Genomic DNA, 15,492 nt, shown 5'->3' with positions numbered 1-15,492 from the left:
GAGTACCAGTTGATTACTTGAGGTGCCAGCAGCGGAAGATACTATAATTGGCTTCTTTTCAAGGGATCCTTCTAAGGCTTTATTCACACGAGTGTATAACAGCCGCCATTTTCACGCCGCGTAAAAGCGACTGGCTGGCCAAGATGGCGCATTTCGGCCAGGCGTTTTTACGCCGGCCAGGAAGGATAGTTCCTGAACTATCTTCCTAGCCGGAATACAGCGGCCGCTGCATAGACCCCTAAGGGAGCCAATGACAGCGGGAGGAGAAGGGAGGTGGGAGGGAGTTTAGCAGCGTGACTGCTAAACTCCCTCTCCCTTCTCTCCTCTTTGCCCTCTGTCGGCTGTTTGCAATGGGTGGGGGCAGGAAGGGGACGAAGCTAGTCGCCCCCTCCCATTGCCGGCTGCCGACAAGGGGCGGGAGCTTAGCACACTAGCTCCCGCCCCGTCCCGCCTCCTCCCCTTGCCGAGAGCCGTCGAGGTGGCGGTAAGGGGGAAGGCAGTTTAGCAGAACTAAACTGTCTTCCCCCAACCCAACGGCACTTCGGGCTCTGCGTATATGTTCCGGGCAATCTGAACGGGCGCACAAACGCTAGATTTGTGCACCTGTTTACACGTTTTTTACGGCGCCAGAGTGCACACGTTAAAATACCTACGCTCGTGCGAAAGAGCCCTAAGGAGTAGGGATTGTCCAAAACAGAAAATCTATTTAACCCTTTCATTAGTAGAATTTTCATACACTTGAGATACACAAGACCTGAATTATAATGTAAAAACCTTATTGTACCTCCATACGCATATATATTTTTTTTAAAGTAGGCACTTGGCACCAATGTGTAACATTTTGAAGAAATGCATTAAAAAAACTCCTTTAAAATAAAAATCCAAGAAGAGGAGAGTTGAGGCCCGTTATTCCTATGGGTACGTGCACATGTCCTCACAATCCGGAGGAAGCACATACTCTCCCCAGCAAGGGTATGTTCACACTGTGGATTCTGCCGCAGAATTTTCAGCACAGACTTTGCCTGTAAAACCGCAACAGAAATCTGCATCTATTGCTTCGGATCCTCACGTGGCGTTAATCTTGTCAGTGGGCAAAATTAATGGTCAGAATTTCCAACACGTTTTCGCGCAGAACCGCATGAAGAAATGAGATATCGCTTCTTTCTGTGGATCCATTTGGAAACCTGTCTAATTCTGCACATGGATTTTGCCCATTAACACAACTAAATCCAGGTTTCACAGGTAGATTTTGTGCTGAAAAGTCCGTGGTGGAATCTGCTGTGTGAATATACCCTAAAGGGGAGGTACTAAAGTCCCATATGTCCCCTTCATACATCCCAGGTGTTGGCTGTTTCTTACAACCGACATCCGGTGGCAACAGTGGCGATAAACCGCACGGCTCATCGGGGCTGTTAACCGTTTAAATGCCGCTGTCTATTCTGACAGCGGCATTTAATTCACCCGAACGATGTTTTGGGGGTTCCGTACGCCCCTCCGCACCCCCCCCTGCGATTGGGTGTCCAGATGGGGGGGGATGGGAGTACAATGCATCTGCAGTATACTGATGAGGGGCAAAACCCGGAACAGACTGTCTGTACATGGTTCTCTTTCACTGTTGGGGAAGACTCTTGATTTGGCTTATATTCCCAATCATGTTGCAAGATCTGTTGGACACTGATTTATAAGGAAGCTGCCTTCCAATAGCTGGCGCTGCCGAAGCATTGTACCATCTCCGTTGGCGTGCCTTTTAACATAAAGTCACTCCGTATTTGGAGTGTGCATTATACCTGTTGTGTTTTTTCTTTTGTTCACCTGGTGGGAATTCACATGTTCTCCCTTTCCTTGTAAGGTATCAGATAGTATGCAGTATCCATTCAAGCCTTTAATGAGGGTAGAAGTGGTGGACAAAACACACCTCTGCAGGACGCGGGTTGCCATCGTAGACACGGTCATTGGAGGTAGGCTACGACTAGTATATGAAGAAAGCGAAGACAAATCAGATGATTTCTGGTGTCACATGTACAGCCCCCTCATTCATCACATTGGATGGTCTCGAAGTATAGGTCATCGCTTTAAGAGATCAGGTATGCAGGCTTTCATCGTAATTATGTGATTATTTAATGGTGTCCTTTACTTCTTGGTTTTAGACTTGCATTATTCTGCTTTATTCCGTAGATATATTAAAGAAACAGGAATCCCATTATGATGCCCCTGCCCATTTATTTACAAAGGTAAAGTTGTAGATTTGTATGCTCTGATTCGCTGCGATTTTGTGGATTCTGCCCGGTTTATCCCTGAGATCACAGCAGATCGGTGGCAGTGATCCTGCCAAGATTGGCAATAACTGTGATCCCAGCAGTTCAACCCTATTTAGACTCTGCAGTGAAGGGCAACTGCAGCACCTATGGAGTTTGACAGAGCGCTAGGGCTCAGAGCTTTAGAACAGTGACCAAGAATTCACCGCTTCAAGTCCTCTAGTGGGACTAATTACAGAAAACCTTTAGGCCGGCTTGACACGGCCGTGACTGGCTCCGCCGCGGAATTCCGCGGCGGAGCCCGTCACGGCGCCCCCCCAGAGACCCCAATACTTACCTGCGGATCCGGCATCCTACGTCCCACATGACGATTCGGCGCGCATGCGCAATAGAGTGCATGACGCGCCAGCCATGTCATATGGCACGCCCACAGCGTCACATGACGCGCCGGGCACGTCATATGATGTGGCCGCGGTAGGCGGGGAAGCGGTTTCACGCTATCTTCCGCTGTGCTACAGCGGAAGATACCGTGATGGACGGCTTCCATTGACTGCAATGGAAGCCGTCCGCACGTACACCCACAGCAAATAGAGCATGCCGCGGGTGAGGACGGGTGATTTTACGGTGCTGAATTCCGCGGTGGAATTCCGCACCGTGAGCACTGCGCTATTAGGTTCAATAGAACCTAATAGCTGCAGGCAACGCAGCGGATAGGCACGACACTGCGGGGGTTCAAATGAGGAATAGAATGGGACACGGCACCCCTGTTCTCACCAATCACGCTTTTATCAGCTTTCCAATGGTTAGGTGGTAAGTTAGTTTGGGGAATAATTCTTTAAGGGATTAAAGGGGTTTTCTGGAATAAAGTTTGATTGCCTTTCTTAAGGCTAGGTAGTCTGATTGATCTCTGGGTTCCAATCTGTTAGTTGAACTGCAGTACCAGGTACGGCAGGTGAGACCCACTGTCTGTGAAAATAATGGAGCGGCTGTGGCGCTCAGTGGAACATTGCGGCCCCCTTTTGTTCTGCTGATGGAATGTTTGCTGGCCTCTCATAAGAAAGCCTTCTAAATGTAACAGAAGACCTAAGTGTAATATGTATATGAATAAAGTCTTTTTATAAAGCTATATACTGTATATAATATAATTTTTTTTTTTATTAGGTCAAAGATATTGACCAGAGCTCTGAATGGTTCAAGGAAGGAATGAAACTGGAAGCTATTGATCCACTAAACCTTTCTGCAATATGTGTAGCAACCATTAGAAAGGTGATTAATGTGTTGTCACTGTACAGTATTTATGTGGGTATTATACCTCTGTTGGTGATCCATGTTGGGTTTCTATGATTATTTTGGACTGTGGAGTTAGGTAAAGGTAAGTGTATCCATGAAAACACAAATACTGGTGCATGCTGTGCATCTAGATACAGACGTTGGACATGTACATCACTTCTTGGCTGGCTTACTTCAGACTGGTATTTTGCAGCAAATGGTGGTGCACATCACTAAATTTAAAGTTTTTAGGACAATACTTGGCCATGCATTGTTGTGTTTTTGTTTTTTTTTCTAGACCCTTTTTTTAAAAAGCGTCTACTGGGGCACAAAGTGTCTAAAACAATCTTTCTGGCTTATGACACGTACATCAGTTTTTGGGTGCAGTTTGCTCCAGAATTCTGAAGCATTTGCTATACTGAACGTGCCCCGCTGTTTACAAGTTTTGTGACAATCCCCTTTTGAGGCGCTGTTCAACATTCCTGATATAATATGCAATGTCACTGTTGTTTTTTTTTCCCCATACTCAAAACTTTGTGTTCGCTGCTAAAATTTCATTGTCATTAATTTCCTCTACTTTTTTGTAAATGAAGGTTTTGGCAGAGGGCTATCTAATGATTGGTATTGATGGCTCCGAAGCAGCCGATGGCTCTGACTGGTTTTGCTACCATGCTCTATCCCCCTCAATATTCCCTGTTGGTTTCTGTGAAATTAACAAGATTGAATTAACTCCACCACGAGGTATGGCTTTATTTTGCTATTATACACACACCCATCCTAAATGTAGACTAGTGAAATAGTTGGATAGATAGCATGAATTTAAGTCTTTCATACTTTGAACCTAATCTTTTTTTTTTTTTTCTTCTATGTCCCTGTAGGGGACTTGAACCTGAAATCTTATGATCACTTAGATAATACACTACAGTACTCTTGTACTGCAGAATGTCATTTATTGTCATTGGCAATAACAGCCATGGCAACCCATTGGCCTGCTTATGTTAATATACTGACATAGTATGCTAGGCTGAAAAAAAAAAAAACAATTGTCCATTCACTTCAGCCTGCCACCCCCCACCCTTGTTGATCCAGAGGAAGGCAAAAAAAAAACAATGAGACAGAAGCCAATTTTCCCCAATTAAGGGAAAAAAATTCCTTCCCAACTTCATAATGCCAATCAGAATAATCCCTGGATCAACATTTTGGATGATAGAGGGCCGATGACCTCACAGAGGAAGCTCCCTCCCCCTGTTAACTGCTTACATGCCACTGTGAACATTCATTGTGCTTGCAGGGGCTTAATGACTAGGATCAATGTTATCTCCGTCCCAGCCATTGTAGCTGGTCCCTGGCTATCCGTTTACAGCTGGCTACTGAACTTGGGTCATAAATGTACGACATCTTACACTAACCCCCTCCTGCCGATGATGTACATGTATGTCATAGGACAGGAAAGGGTTAATCATGCATATTAGGTACATTCTGTATTCTGAAATGAACTCTGTTGGTAAACCCAGACAAGCTGACTAAGAGGTATTTATTTTTTAGGCTACGCAAAACTACCTTTCAAATGGTTTGACTACCTCAGGGAAACCGGATCTATAGCTGCTCCTGTAAAGCTCTTTAACAAGGTATTGTACATGTAATGCTTTAATAGTAGGCAAAGGGCAACATGTTATACTTTTAAAGTACAATTGAAAAAGAGAGATGTCCACGTTCAACCAGAGCTCGAATAAGGCTCGGCTACAATATCAAGCATGGGCAATTGGCTAGAGTGGTGCCCTTTAACCCCTTAATGACACGGCACTTTTTCTTTTTCCATTTTCGTTTTTTCCTCCCCCCTTCAAAAAAATCGTAACTCCTTTATTTATCCATCGACGTCGCTGTATGAGGGCTTGTTTTTTGCGGGACGAGTTGTATTTTTCAATGGTACTATTTAAAGTACCATATAATGTACTGAAGAACTTAAAAAAAATTCTAAGTGGAGTAAAATGTAGAAAAACATTTCGCCATCTTTCAGTGCGTCTTGTTTCTACGGCGCACAAACGGCAACAAAAGCGACATAATAACTTTATTCTATGGGTCGGTATGATTACTACGATACCAAACTTGTATAGTTTTTTTTTCTTACTATACTATTTTTTTTTTTTCAAAGACATTTAATTTTTTTCAATTATTTTCTGTGGTCAATTTGCGCGCGCAATAACTTTTTTATTTTTCTGTCGACGTAGTTGAGCAAGGGTTCATTTTTTGCGGGATTTCCTGTAGTTTCCGACAGTATCAATTTGAAATACATACGACTTTTTGATCGCTTTTTATTGCGTTTTTTCTGGGAGACAGGGTAACTAAAAAAATGCATTTCTGGCGTTCTTTATTTTTTTTTTTCAGACAACGTTCACCGTGCGGGAAAAATAATGCACTACTTTGATAGATCAGACTTTTACGGACGCGGCGATACCAAATACATATTTTTGTTATGATTTAGGTTTTTTAATAATAGATATGGCAAAAGGGTGATTTTTAAACTTTTATAACTTACTTTTTTTTTTAATTGTAAAAAAAAAAAAAAAAAAAATTTTTTTTTTAAACTTTACTTTGAAGTCCCCCTGTCGGACTTTAACATGCGATGCTTTGATCGCTCCTGCAGTATGACGTAATGCTAAAGCATTACGTCATACTGCAGTTTAACAGGCAGTCTATCAAGCCACCCCACGGGGATGGCTTGATAGGCAGTCTGGTAAGGCAGCCCTGGGGCCTTTCATTAGGCCCCCGGCTGCCATGACACCTGCATGGCTCCCCCGATCTCACTGCTATTGGCCGCAGGTGTCAGCTGTTATAAACAGCTGACGCCCGCAGTGTATGAAGAGAGGTTGCCCCGCAACCTCTCTTCATACATAGCCCGCCGCTCCATGACGTAGCGTTACGTCATGGAGCGGGAAGGGGTTAAAAAGGAAGGGGAGACCTTTTTTGTAATCTCATACAATCTTTTTAATGTTATCAGTCGATCTGATTGCATGGCAAGACAACTTTCCAGAATCGGAATCGAAATTGATACACTTGGAGATATGTATCAAAATTGTTGTACAGATAAAGTGGAGTAGTTGGGTCTTGCAGCCTATAAGCTGATTGGTTGCTGTGGGTAACTACTCCAGTTTTCATTTACACAAATCTTCCGTACTGTGCAAGGCCTGAGGGGTGAACATGACCCAAGAATTGTCTGTTTGGTATATCGTGGCATGCACCTCTTTCTCAGTCCTTGCACTAGATTAAATGTGATGTGCAAAAGTTTGCCTGCGGTGTTCCAAAGTAGTATAAATCCCCCAACTAGCAGAACTTTTTTTTTATTCTCTCTCTTTGGCTCATGTTACAACAGTAGCATCTTATATGTTTCTCTAGGAAGTCCCCAATCATGGCTTCCGCGTTAGAATGAAGCTTGAAGCTGTTGATCTCATGGAGCCCCGGTTAGTGTGTGTTGCCACAGTCACACGCATTATACACAGACTGCTAAGGATCCATTTCGATGGCTGGGAAGAAGAGTATGATCAGTGGGTAGACTGTGAATCCCCAGACCTCTATCCTGTAGGCTGGTGTCAATTAACAGGCTACCAACTACAACCTCCAGCACCACAATGTAAGTTGCAAATTTATTGAGGTTGTTACTTTGGTTTTCTATTTGTTCATGGGATTATCCAGTTGTTGAGAAAATAGAGGGGTAATTTTTTTTTTTTTTTTTTTTATGAATAAAGTTAATTTTTATAAATTAAAAAAAAAAAAATTAAAACCATTCCCGTTTTTATCATTAAGAAAATAAACCTGGTATTGACAAGTCCATAAAAGTTCAGTCTATTAAGATATATATGTGTGTAAAATAAATACATTCCACAATGTTGTACATCACTTGATGTCCCCATTGGGGCTCACAGTCTAACTTCACCTAGTATGTTTTTGGAGTGTGGTAGGAAACCCACGCAAACAGAGGGAGAATATACAAACTCCATGTAAATGTTGTCCTTAGTGGGATTGGTCCAATAATACTAAACCCTTGTTACCAGATACATTTAAAACTTTTGTTTATACAAGTTAAAAAGCTATTCACAAAAAAAATCTCCTATATCCTTAGTGTACATACTACTTAGTCGGAGCACCCGTCCTTATTAATCCCTATATTAGATTGGGGGAATGGGGAGAAAAGATCATATTTTTCCAGTAAACACACCTATAAGGGGATTTATGATGTCAAATATCACCCCAAAAAAGATTTTAAAAAATGGTTTTAATGCTCAGAGATTTGAAAAATTATATGCTGGATAAAAGGTGTGAATTACTGATAAACGGATCCCAAAATCTCACAATCGGCAATCGTAACATATTCTGAATATGATGGAAAGACCTGCAAGTCCTCTATCTGTGATTCCATACCGTTTTGTTAATGGATTAAATAACTGTTCTCTGTAAAACTAACCTCTATAAGCAATCCTATAATTGTACAGTAATAAATTTCATCACACATCCCTTACTGCATCATAGGTTCATCGGGAAATATACTTCTTAGCTTAACCACTCAAAAATATGCTTTCGAACCAGACCAGGAATGAAACCCTCCAAAAGGACACATAACCTATCCCTAAATCACATAAATCATCTAAAAATAATTGTGATGAGGCTCGCTCTACAATTTTGACATCAATAGACAAATCAATTAAAAAAGGTCAGCTTAAGAAGACGATATGCCTGTGTGTAATAAATATATGTGTATATATATATTACTGTGCACCATACAGTGTATAGCCAAGATCGACGGAATCAATGGCAGCCTGATAGCTGCTCATATACATTCTTTGTCAAAAAAATCAAGCACCTAGGAGTTATTGTTTTACTGCAAAACTCTGCACATAGTTACATCTCGGGCAGATATGTACTTGAGTAGCGTTAGGCATGGTTAGATGAATGGTCTTGCCACCTGAGACTCTCTAAAAGTGGTTCTACCCTTGGCCTATAAAAAGGCTCTCAGAGGCTACTTGTGTAGTAGACTTTTTTTTTTTTTTGCTTGTGCTTGCCTGTTGATCACTAGACGCCTCTATGACGCAATCAGAGATTTTGCCCAGTTAACAGATTTTGTGAGGAGGTGCATTATTGGAATGCTAGAAGCTGGATAACCAGACTGTTAGATGTTGAACCAGTGGATGTGTGAGTGCACACAAGGACACCAGACTCAGGACACCTTCGACAGACCACCAGTAGAGCGGATCATCCGACAAGCACAAGTCGCTCCAACTGTTTCGTTGTCTGCCATCCAGAGACAACTGGCACCATAGTTACTTGCCCTTATGTCTGTTGGAACTATTTCCAGGTGCTTGGCTGGAGGTTTGGTCTTAGCAGCCCATTATGTGCACTGCCTTTGACATCCATTCAGCGTTGCCTCCGCTTGCAGTGGTGTCATGAATAACAAAATTGGACGCTACAGAGTGTAACCAGATTATCTTCAGTGATGAATCCAGGTTTAGTTTGGGCACTCACAGTGGCTGCGTTCGTTTCTGAAGACGTAGAGGTGAGCGCCTTTACTGTGAGGCAGCACCATGCCCCCACTGCTGCTCTGATGGTGATGATCTCGTGAGGAGGGTTCAGGACATCTTGTTGTATCTCATTGCAGCTTCCAAGAGGCAGCAGGATAATGCTCTGTTGCACACACAAGGGGTCACAGGAATGTTTCCACAACATTGCCACACTTTCATGGGAGCCCGGTCACCAGATTTATCGCCGATAGAATATGTGTGGGACCATCTGGGTCACCAACTTTGACAGACTACAAGTTTGCATAATCTAGAGCCGCAGTTACAGCAAATGTTGAAAGATATGCTGCAGGATACCATACTGAACCTGTATACCTCCATGCCCACCAATATCACATCTTGCATCCAAGCTAGAGACGGCTCAACAGAATACTAGAGCCTCCATGCCCGTCCGTATCACTTCCTGTATCTGAGCTAGAGGTGGTACAACAGGGTACTAGAGTCTCCCTTCAAGTGTTTGGTTTTTCACAATAAATGTATCCTTTTGCGCTGATATTGTAATCCCTTACATCAATGTTACAATCACACATAGGAAGTTTCATTAGATTCTGGCAACTCCTTTTAGGTGCTTGAGTTTTAATTTTTTTTTGTAACAAGGAGTGTATTTACAATGGAGAAGTACTGCTGAAGTTAATCTCAACCCTCTGATGCCAAGACCCATCCAGCTCCACCTCACTCACAAGTAGGCTGCACTTGGTGGGATTCTACCCCAGTACTGTAAATACTACCTTCCTCGTGTATTTTTTTCTGATGGTGTGGGAAAAATAATACAATGCCAAAACTGCACTTTTTTTTTGGTCACTCAGTTTCCCAAGAAAAAAGGGACTACAGAGTCTTATGTACACCTAAAATGCTTCAATAGAAGCTACATGTTGTCCTGCAAAAAACAAACCTTCATACAACAAACCCATCAATGGAAGAATGAAAAAAGGTTTCAGGGCTATATAAAACAATTTTTTTGTTGTACTACTTAAAAATAAATCTAGACTATAAACTTGTCACCTGAATCGTACTGACCCACAGAATAAAGTTAACATCTCATTTTCTTGGCTGTGTCATTGGAGGACACAGAGAAGACCTTGGGTATAGCTCCTGCCACTAGGAGGCGGGCACTAAGCAAAGGAAGAGTTAACTCCCATTACTAGTTATACCCTCCTGTAGCCACTCTGCTAAATCTGTTTTAGCTTAGTGCCCATACAGGGCAGACCTTCCTGCTGCAGGTCTTCAAGAGCCTGGAGTTTCTTGGACTCTTTGGGTTCACAGAATTCCCCTACTACCCTACTGAGGAGGGACACCAGGGTTGCCACCAACTTCCCTGCTGCTTCCCAAAGGCAAGGTGGCAAAGAGAAGCCCTAACATTTTGGTGACCTGTCAGCGAAGATTTTTTCTCTTAGATCCCTGGGCTCCCCTCCCCCACCAGAGGGAGTCAAGGTACAGTAAAGGATCAAGCTGGAATTTGATGCCGTGACCTGTAGCACTTCCCCTCCAGGGAAGGTAAATATGAGGGGCCTTCCCATCCCCCTTTCTTGGATCCTACTACATGTGTGACTAGTTCCCTTGTGGCTCGAATGGAAGGGGGACCCGTGCTGTTACTTTTGCATGGCAGGGAAAGTGGAGTCCTTTCCCTCGAGGGTGGCTTTTCTTCGGCTGTGCTTCAAACTTCGGTGGCGCACACTACTCTAGTCACCTCCAGTTTTGCACGCCTTTTGTCTTGGGCACGATTTCTCTGCAACTCTTCTGTTCCACAGATTGGGGGGACCTTTTGGACCCAGGTAATATCTGCCCTAGGCAGCTGCTCACCACCCTAGCCACTTGTAGCTCTGTCTTTTGCTTCTACATTGTATACACATTGCAGTTAGGCGTTTTTCCTCTGCACATACAGCTACAATGTTGGATTCTAGGGGGGAATCCATTATGACTTTTGTATGCTCCTGTTGTTGCACCAAATTTTCATGCAGTCCCAGGGACATCCACCACCCAAATGGACATGCTCTCGGTGGCAAATCTTGGGTCCATTGTGAACATGCTGCGCAGGACTTCCAGCCAGAACTTGACTGAAGGGTCCAATGCTGAGGGATCGTTCCTACCGGAATGTAGCAAGACCTCAAAATGTTAATGGTTCTCAAGGTCACACGGTCATACACCATCGCTTCCTTCCTCTGCTTAGCCCCCACTTGCAGTGTCCCACTCCACAAATTCCCTCTAGAGACAGCTCCCACTCTGAGGATGAAATATACAATTCTGACTCTTCCTTAGATGAGGAACAGTCTTCTAAAGTCCATTGTGGTAGACACTTATAGAAGCTGTACACAAAGAAGTCTTCACGGACATCTCTGTCAAATGGGGCATGCCAGAAGTGGATTTGATGGCATCCCGATTCAGCAGTCAGCTCCCGCTCTTTGTTACACAGACTCACAATCTGCAAGCATCAGTGATGGCACGCCCTAGCAATCCCATGGAGCCAATTCTCCTTCCTGTACACCTTTCCACTGATGGCCTTAATCCCACGGCTCCTCAAGAAAGCTAAGATAGAGGGTGACCCAATGATCTTCATAGCGCCAGACTGGCCATGTTGTTCTTGGTACTCCAATTTCGTGGCCCTACTGGTCAACACACCCTGCCACTCAGACAGGATCTGCTGCGGCAGGGCCCAGCTGTTCGTATGCAACATTTGACGATGTGGCTGTGGAATCCGCAGTCTTCGTAATGCAGGGATTCGCAGACCCCTTTGTCGACACTATTTTCAGGTCCAGGAAACCTCCTTCCTCTCACTTCTACCATAGGGTGTGGAAGTCCTTCTTCAGATAATGCGAGCAGCATCATCTACAACCCATGCATTTTTCTATTCCCAAAATTCTTTCCTACCTCAAATCAGGCATGGATATGGGCTTAAGCCTCAGTTCCTTAAAAGGTCAAGTCTCTGCCCTATCTGTTCTTTTCCTATGTCCCCTGGCTTCCAAATCCGCTGTGTGCATACTTTTCTTCAGTGAGTTGCACACGCTGCCCCTCCTTACAATCTCTTATCAGCACCTTCGGACTTCAATTTTGTCTTGGATGCACTACAATTGTCTCTCTTAGAGCCAATGCGTGACATTTCTCTTCATCTACTGTCTTGGAAGTTTGCCTTCCTGGTAACCATCACTTCTATCCACTGCATCTCTGAACTCTCCAGTTACCACGCAGATCCTCCTTTCTGATACCTAATCATGACAAAGTGGTCCTCTACCTAGTTCCATCCTTTCTTCCAAAGGTGGTCTTGTCCATCCAACTCAACAAGTACAATGTGCTGTCCTCGTACTGTCCGGAGCCTTTGCATCATACGTAATATCGACTGCACAAGCTTGATGTCTTCTGTACATTATGGATCTATCTTTCCCATGCAGAATCCTTCCGCTGCTTGGATTCTTTGTTCTTTTCCCTGTTGTCCCTCATCGAGGTCTGGCAGCCTCCAAGTCCACCATCATCCACTGGATTAGGTTTGTGATAATGGGTATGCCTACCATGCCAACGGCAGGACTCCACCCCTTCAGCCCACTCCACATGCGTGTTGGGTGGATCGTGAGCGATGTCCCATAAGTCTTTTGCTCTCCAGATTTGCAAGGAATGCAACATGGTCTTAGCTTCATATGTTCATAAAGTTTTACAGGGTTCATACTTTTGGGTCTTCTGATGTTGCTCTTGGTTGCAGTGCTCTGTAGGTAGCAGTACCCTGATTGCATCATAAGCATTTTTGGACCACCCCTTAGGGACTGCCCTTGAACTGCCTAAGACCTTTGCTGTGTCACTCAATGACACAGCCAAGAAACCAGAATTTTTTTGTTACTCACCATAAAATCCTTTTCTCCGGTGTTCATTGGGGGACACTGTTACCCACCCATTGTTTCAGGGGAACTGGCTGTTCCTCTGTTCTGAGATTCCCCCTTCACTTCTTTGATTATTTGTATGTTGTTTTTGAGTTAAGGCTCTTTTACATGGGCTGACAGTCTTTTCAGTGACTGCACAAGCGTTGACATCACCGCTAAGGTTGTTAGCGCTCGTGCAGTGCTTTCAAACTGAGAGTTTTGCTGGCCACTCGCGGGCTTCTCGTCCACTTCTCGCTCAGCGCTTTCTATAGAAATCACTGTGCGGGGAGCTTTCACTCAGCATGAGAAGCTGGCGAGCGCTAACGAGGTTGTTTCAGCTTTAACAACCGCTAACGACAAGTGAGTTTCACACTGAACGATTATCGCTCACTTTCGCTCGTTTGAATGAATTTTGAGCCATGATCATTGTGTGTAAAAGGGCATTATACATATATATTATAACATTTCAGTTAGTCTTTTGGCTTTTCCTCTCCCACTGCTTGTGTACAAAGTATACAAGTATTTAGCTAAAACGCTACATTAGGGGTATAGCTGGTAGGAGGAGTCAACTCTTCCTATGCTTGGTGTCTTCGCTGTTTCCCCAATGAATATCTGAGGAAAGGATTTTATAGAGGTCTACTTGGGCAACTACTTACAATAAAGCCAACTGTGTGATAAGCTGATCTCTATGGGGCTTGCTGGTGTAACCCTGCTGGTGTAATCCTGCAATCAGTTGTCACTAGGAGAAATATGAAAGGCACATAGCTTCCTCTAAAACTTATGAATAGATGGCCATATACAAATGTTGTCTCATTGTGTCTATAAGACCATAAGTACTAAATGCAACAATTCTGAGTTATGAAGAGGATGTTTTTTTAAGCATGGGAGGCACTCCCCTCCCTAGTATAAGTCCATAAAAGTTTTTAAAGTAGTTTTCTACAGCTACCAAAGTTTAGGGAGATGTGCTATATATCATACCTGACATTGAGCTGAAAAAGACATTTAATAAGAAAGCATTGCAAAATAAGCCATGTCTAAGTTTGCACTGCTCAGCCAATAAACCTTGGTTAAAACACAACAAAGTTTTAATTGGGAGAGCTAAGTTGATTGACAGACATTGTTCCTTCTAAATTTTCTTCTATAGTTGGTTGTTGGGTAAACTCTAATTTGGGAGCTCTTACCATCTCATAGCCTTATGACAATCAAATGTCCCCTATTCAAATTGGCAACAGTATTAACATATTTAAAGTGCAAATGCTATTTCAGGTGACTTTTTAGAATCTGTGTGTGTGTGTGTGTGTGTGTGTGTGTGTGTGTGTGTGTATGTGTATACATGAGGAACCACACTATTTCTGGCTGTCATATGACTTGTATCCTGTATATTTCACCAGTTTTCCCCTCTCCAAGCTCCACCTCTAATTCTCACTTTATCCTGAGCTGGTTGGTGGATACTAGGTACTATAATGTCCTTTACACACAGCACACTGAATGTAAAGGCAGTTTTGCTCCCCTATCTCTCTGTAGCACACCCTCAGAAGTGACAGCGGTATGAAAGACATTATACAGCAGTACTGAGCAGTGTAGCTGTGAGACAGTTGAACACTAGCAGCAGTGTCTGTGTATGTATCCCTGCTCTCGGTCTACTAGTAGTAGCTTCTCTATATACCTCTTTGTAGCTTGATCTGTCTGTAAGCTGTTAACCTGTATTCACTGAAGACAGATTTGAGTAGTAAATTCATTTGAGTGAATGAAAAGTGGAGGGTGGAGGACTTTGACAAGTGGAGAAAGGCATTTTTATTTAATAAAACTTTGTTTTGCTTGTACTGTTCCTTTAATTAAAAAAGGAAAATGGTTGCTTTCTAAATCTTTTTTTTTTCTTTTTGTATTTATATTTCTTGAACAGTGTAAATTATATGCTTGAAGGGGTAAAACTTGTAATCTGCTAGATCTGTTTTTATTACAGCTTACTCGATCTAGAACTTTTGTACTTTCCATGGTCTTTATCTCAAGGCCCCTACTACCTGCAAAAGCAATGGACGCAACACACTCCTATCCATATGAAAGAATATGGTGGCTGCTTCCCCGACTCTTCTCTTCCCTTTACACTGATCACTCACTTTAAATGTAGTGATAAAATCTGTACTTTGGAGTCCATACACAGAGCAACGAGATTACAGCCATAGTCCATAGAAGTCTATGGAGGGGAGCAGGAGGAGAAGGGGGTGGGGCGCGGGGGGGCTGCTGGGGGGAGACTGGGGTAAAGACACACACACAGATGTGGCTGCAGCTCCTTGTAAGTTATTGTGTTATTTCTCGCAACTGTCATATTCACACCTATACTGTGAAGTACTGCTGTACAATGCCTTCCATGTTTATGAGGATGTGCTACAGAGACGAAGAGATCCTGCTGTCCTGTATTAGCTATGTATGGGAGATGCGATAGCAGCTAGTCTCCACCCCCTTAAGGAGCAGAGCAATAAGAAATTAAGTCTACAACAGGGGAAAATGGCTAAAAATGCAAGATACAAATCCTATATTGGCCCAAATGCTGTTATTCCT

General features: G+C 43.3%; 1 protein-coding gene across 2 annotated transcripts in view; it reads left to right on the top strand.

The window, feature by feature from the left end:
* The window catches only part of MBTD1 (mbt domain containing 1), a 57,330-nt gene that overhangs the window by 16,861 nt on the left and 24,977 nt on the right, over positions 1-15,492 (top strand). For both annotated transcript variants that reach the window (XM_066586799.1, XM_066586798.1), the window contains exons 9-14: positions 1,850-2,084; positions 2,176-2,231; positions 3,417-3,521; positions 4,118-4,265; positions 5,070-5,152; positions 6,918-7,152. In XM_066586799.1, the coding sequence (XP_066442896.1) occupies positions 1,850-2,084; positions 2,176-2,231; positions 3,417-3,521; positions 4,118-4,265; positions 5,070-5,152; positions 6,918-7,152 (862 nt within the window). The remainder of the gene's footprint in view (positions 1-1,849; positions 2,085-2,175; positions 2,232-3,416; positions 3,522-4,117; positions 4,266-5,069; positions 5,153-6,917; positions 7,153-15,492) is intronic.

Source organism: Eleutherodactylus coqui, chromosome 13 (genome assembly GCF_035609145.1).
Source record: "Eleutherodactylus coqui strain aEleCoq1 chromosome 13, aEleCoq1.hap1, whole genome shotgun sequence".
In the NCBI taxonomy this organism is placed as follows: Eukaryota; Metazoa; Chordata; class Amphibia; order Anura; family Eleutherodactylidae; genus Eleutherodactylus; species Eleutherodactylus coqui.
Note: the sequence above shows the minus strand (reverse complement) of the source record. Positions and strands in the feature narration are given on the sequence as shown.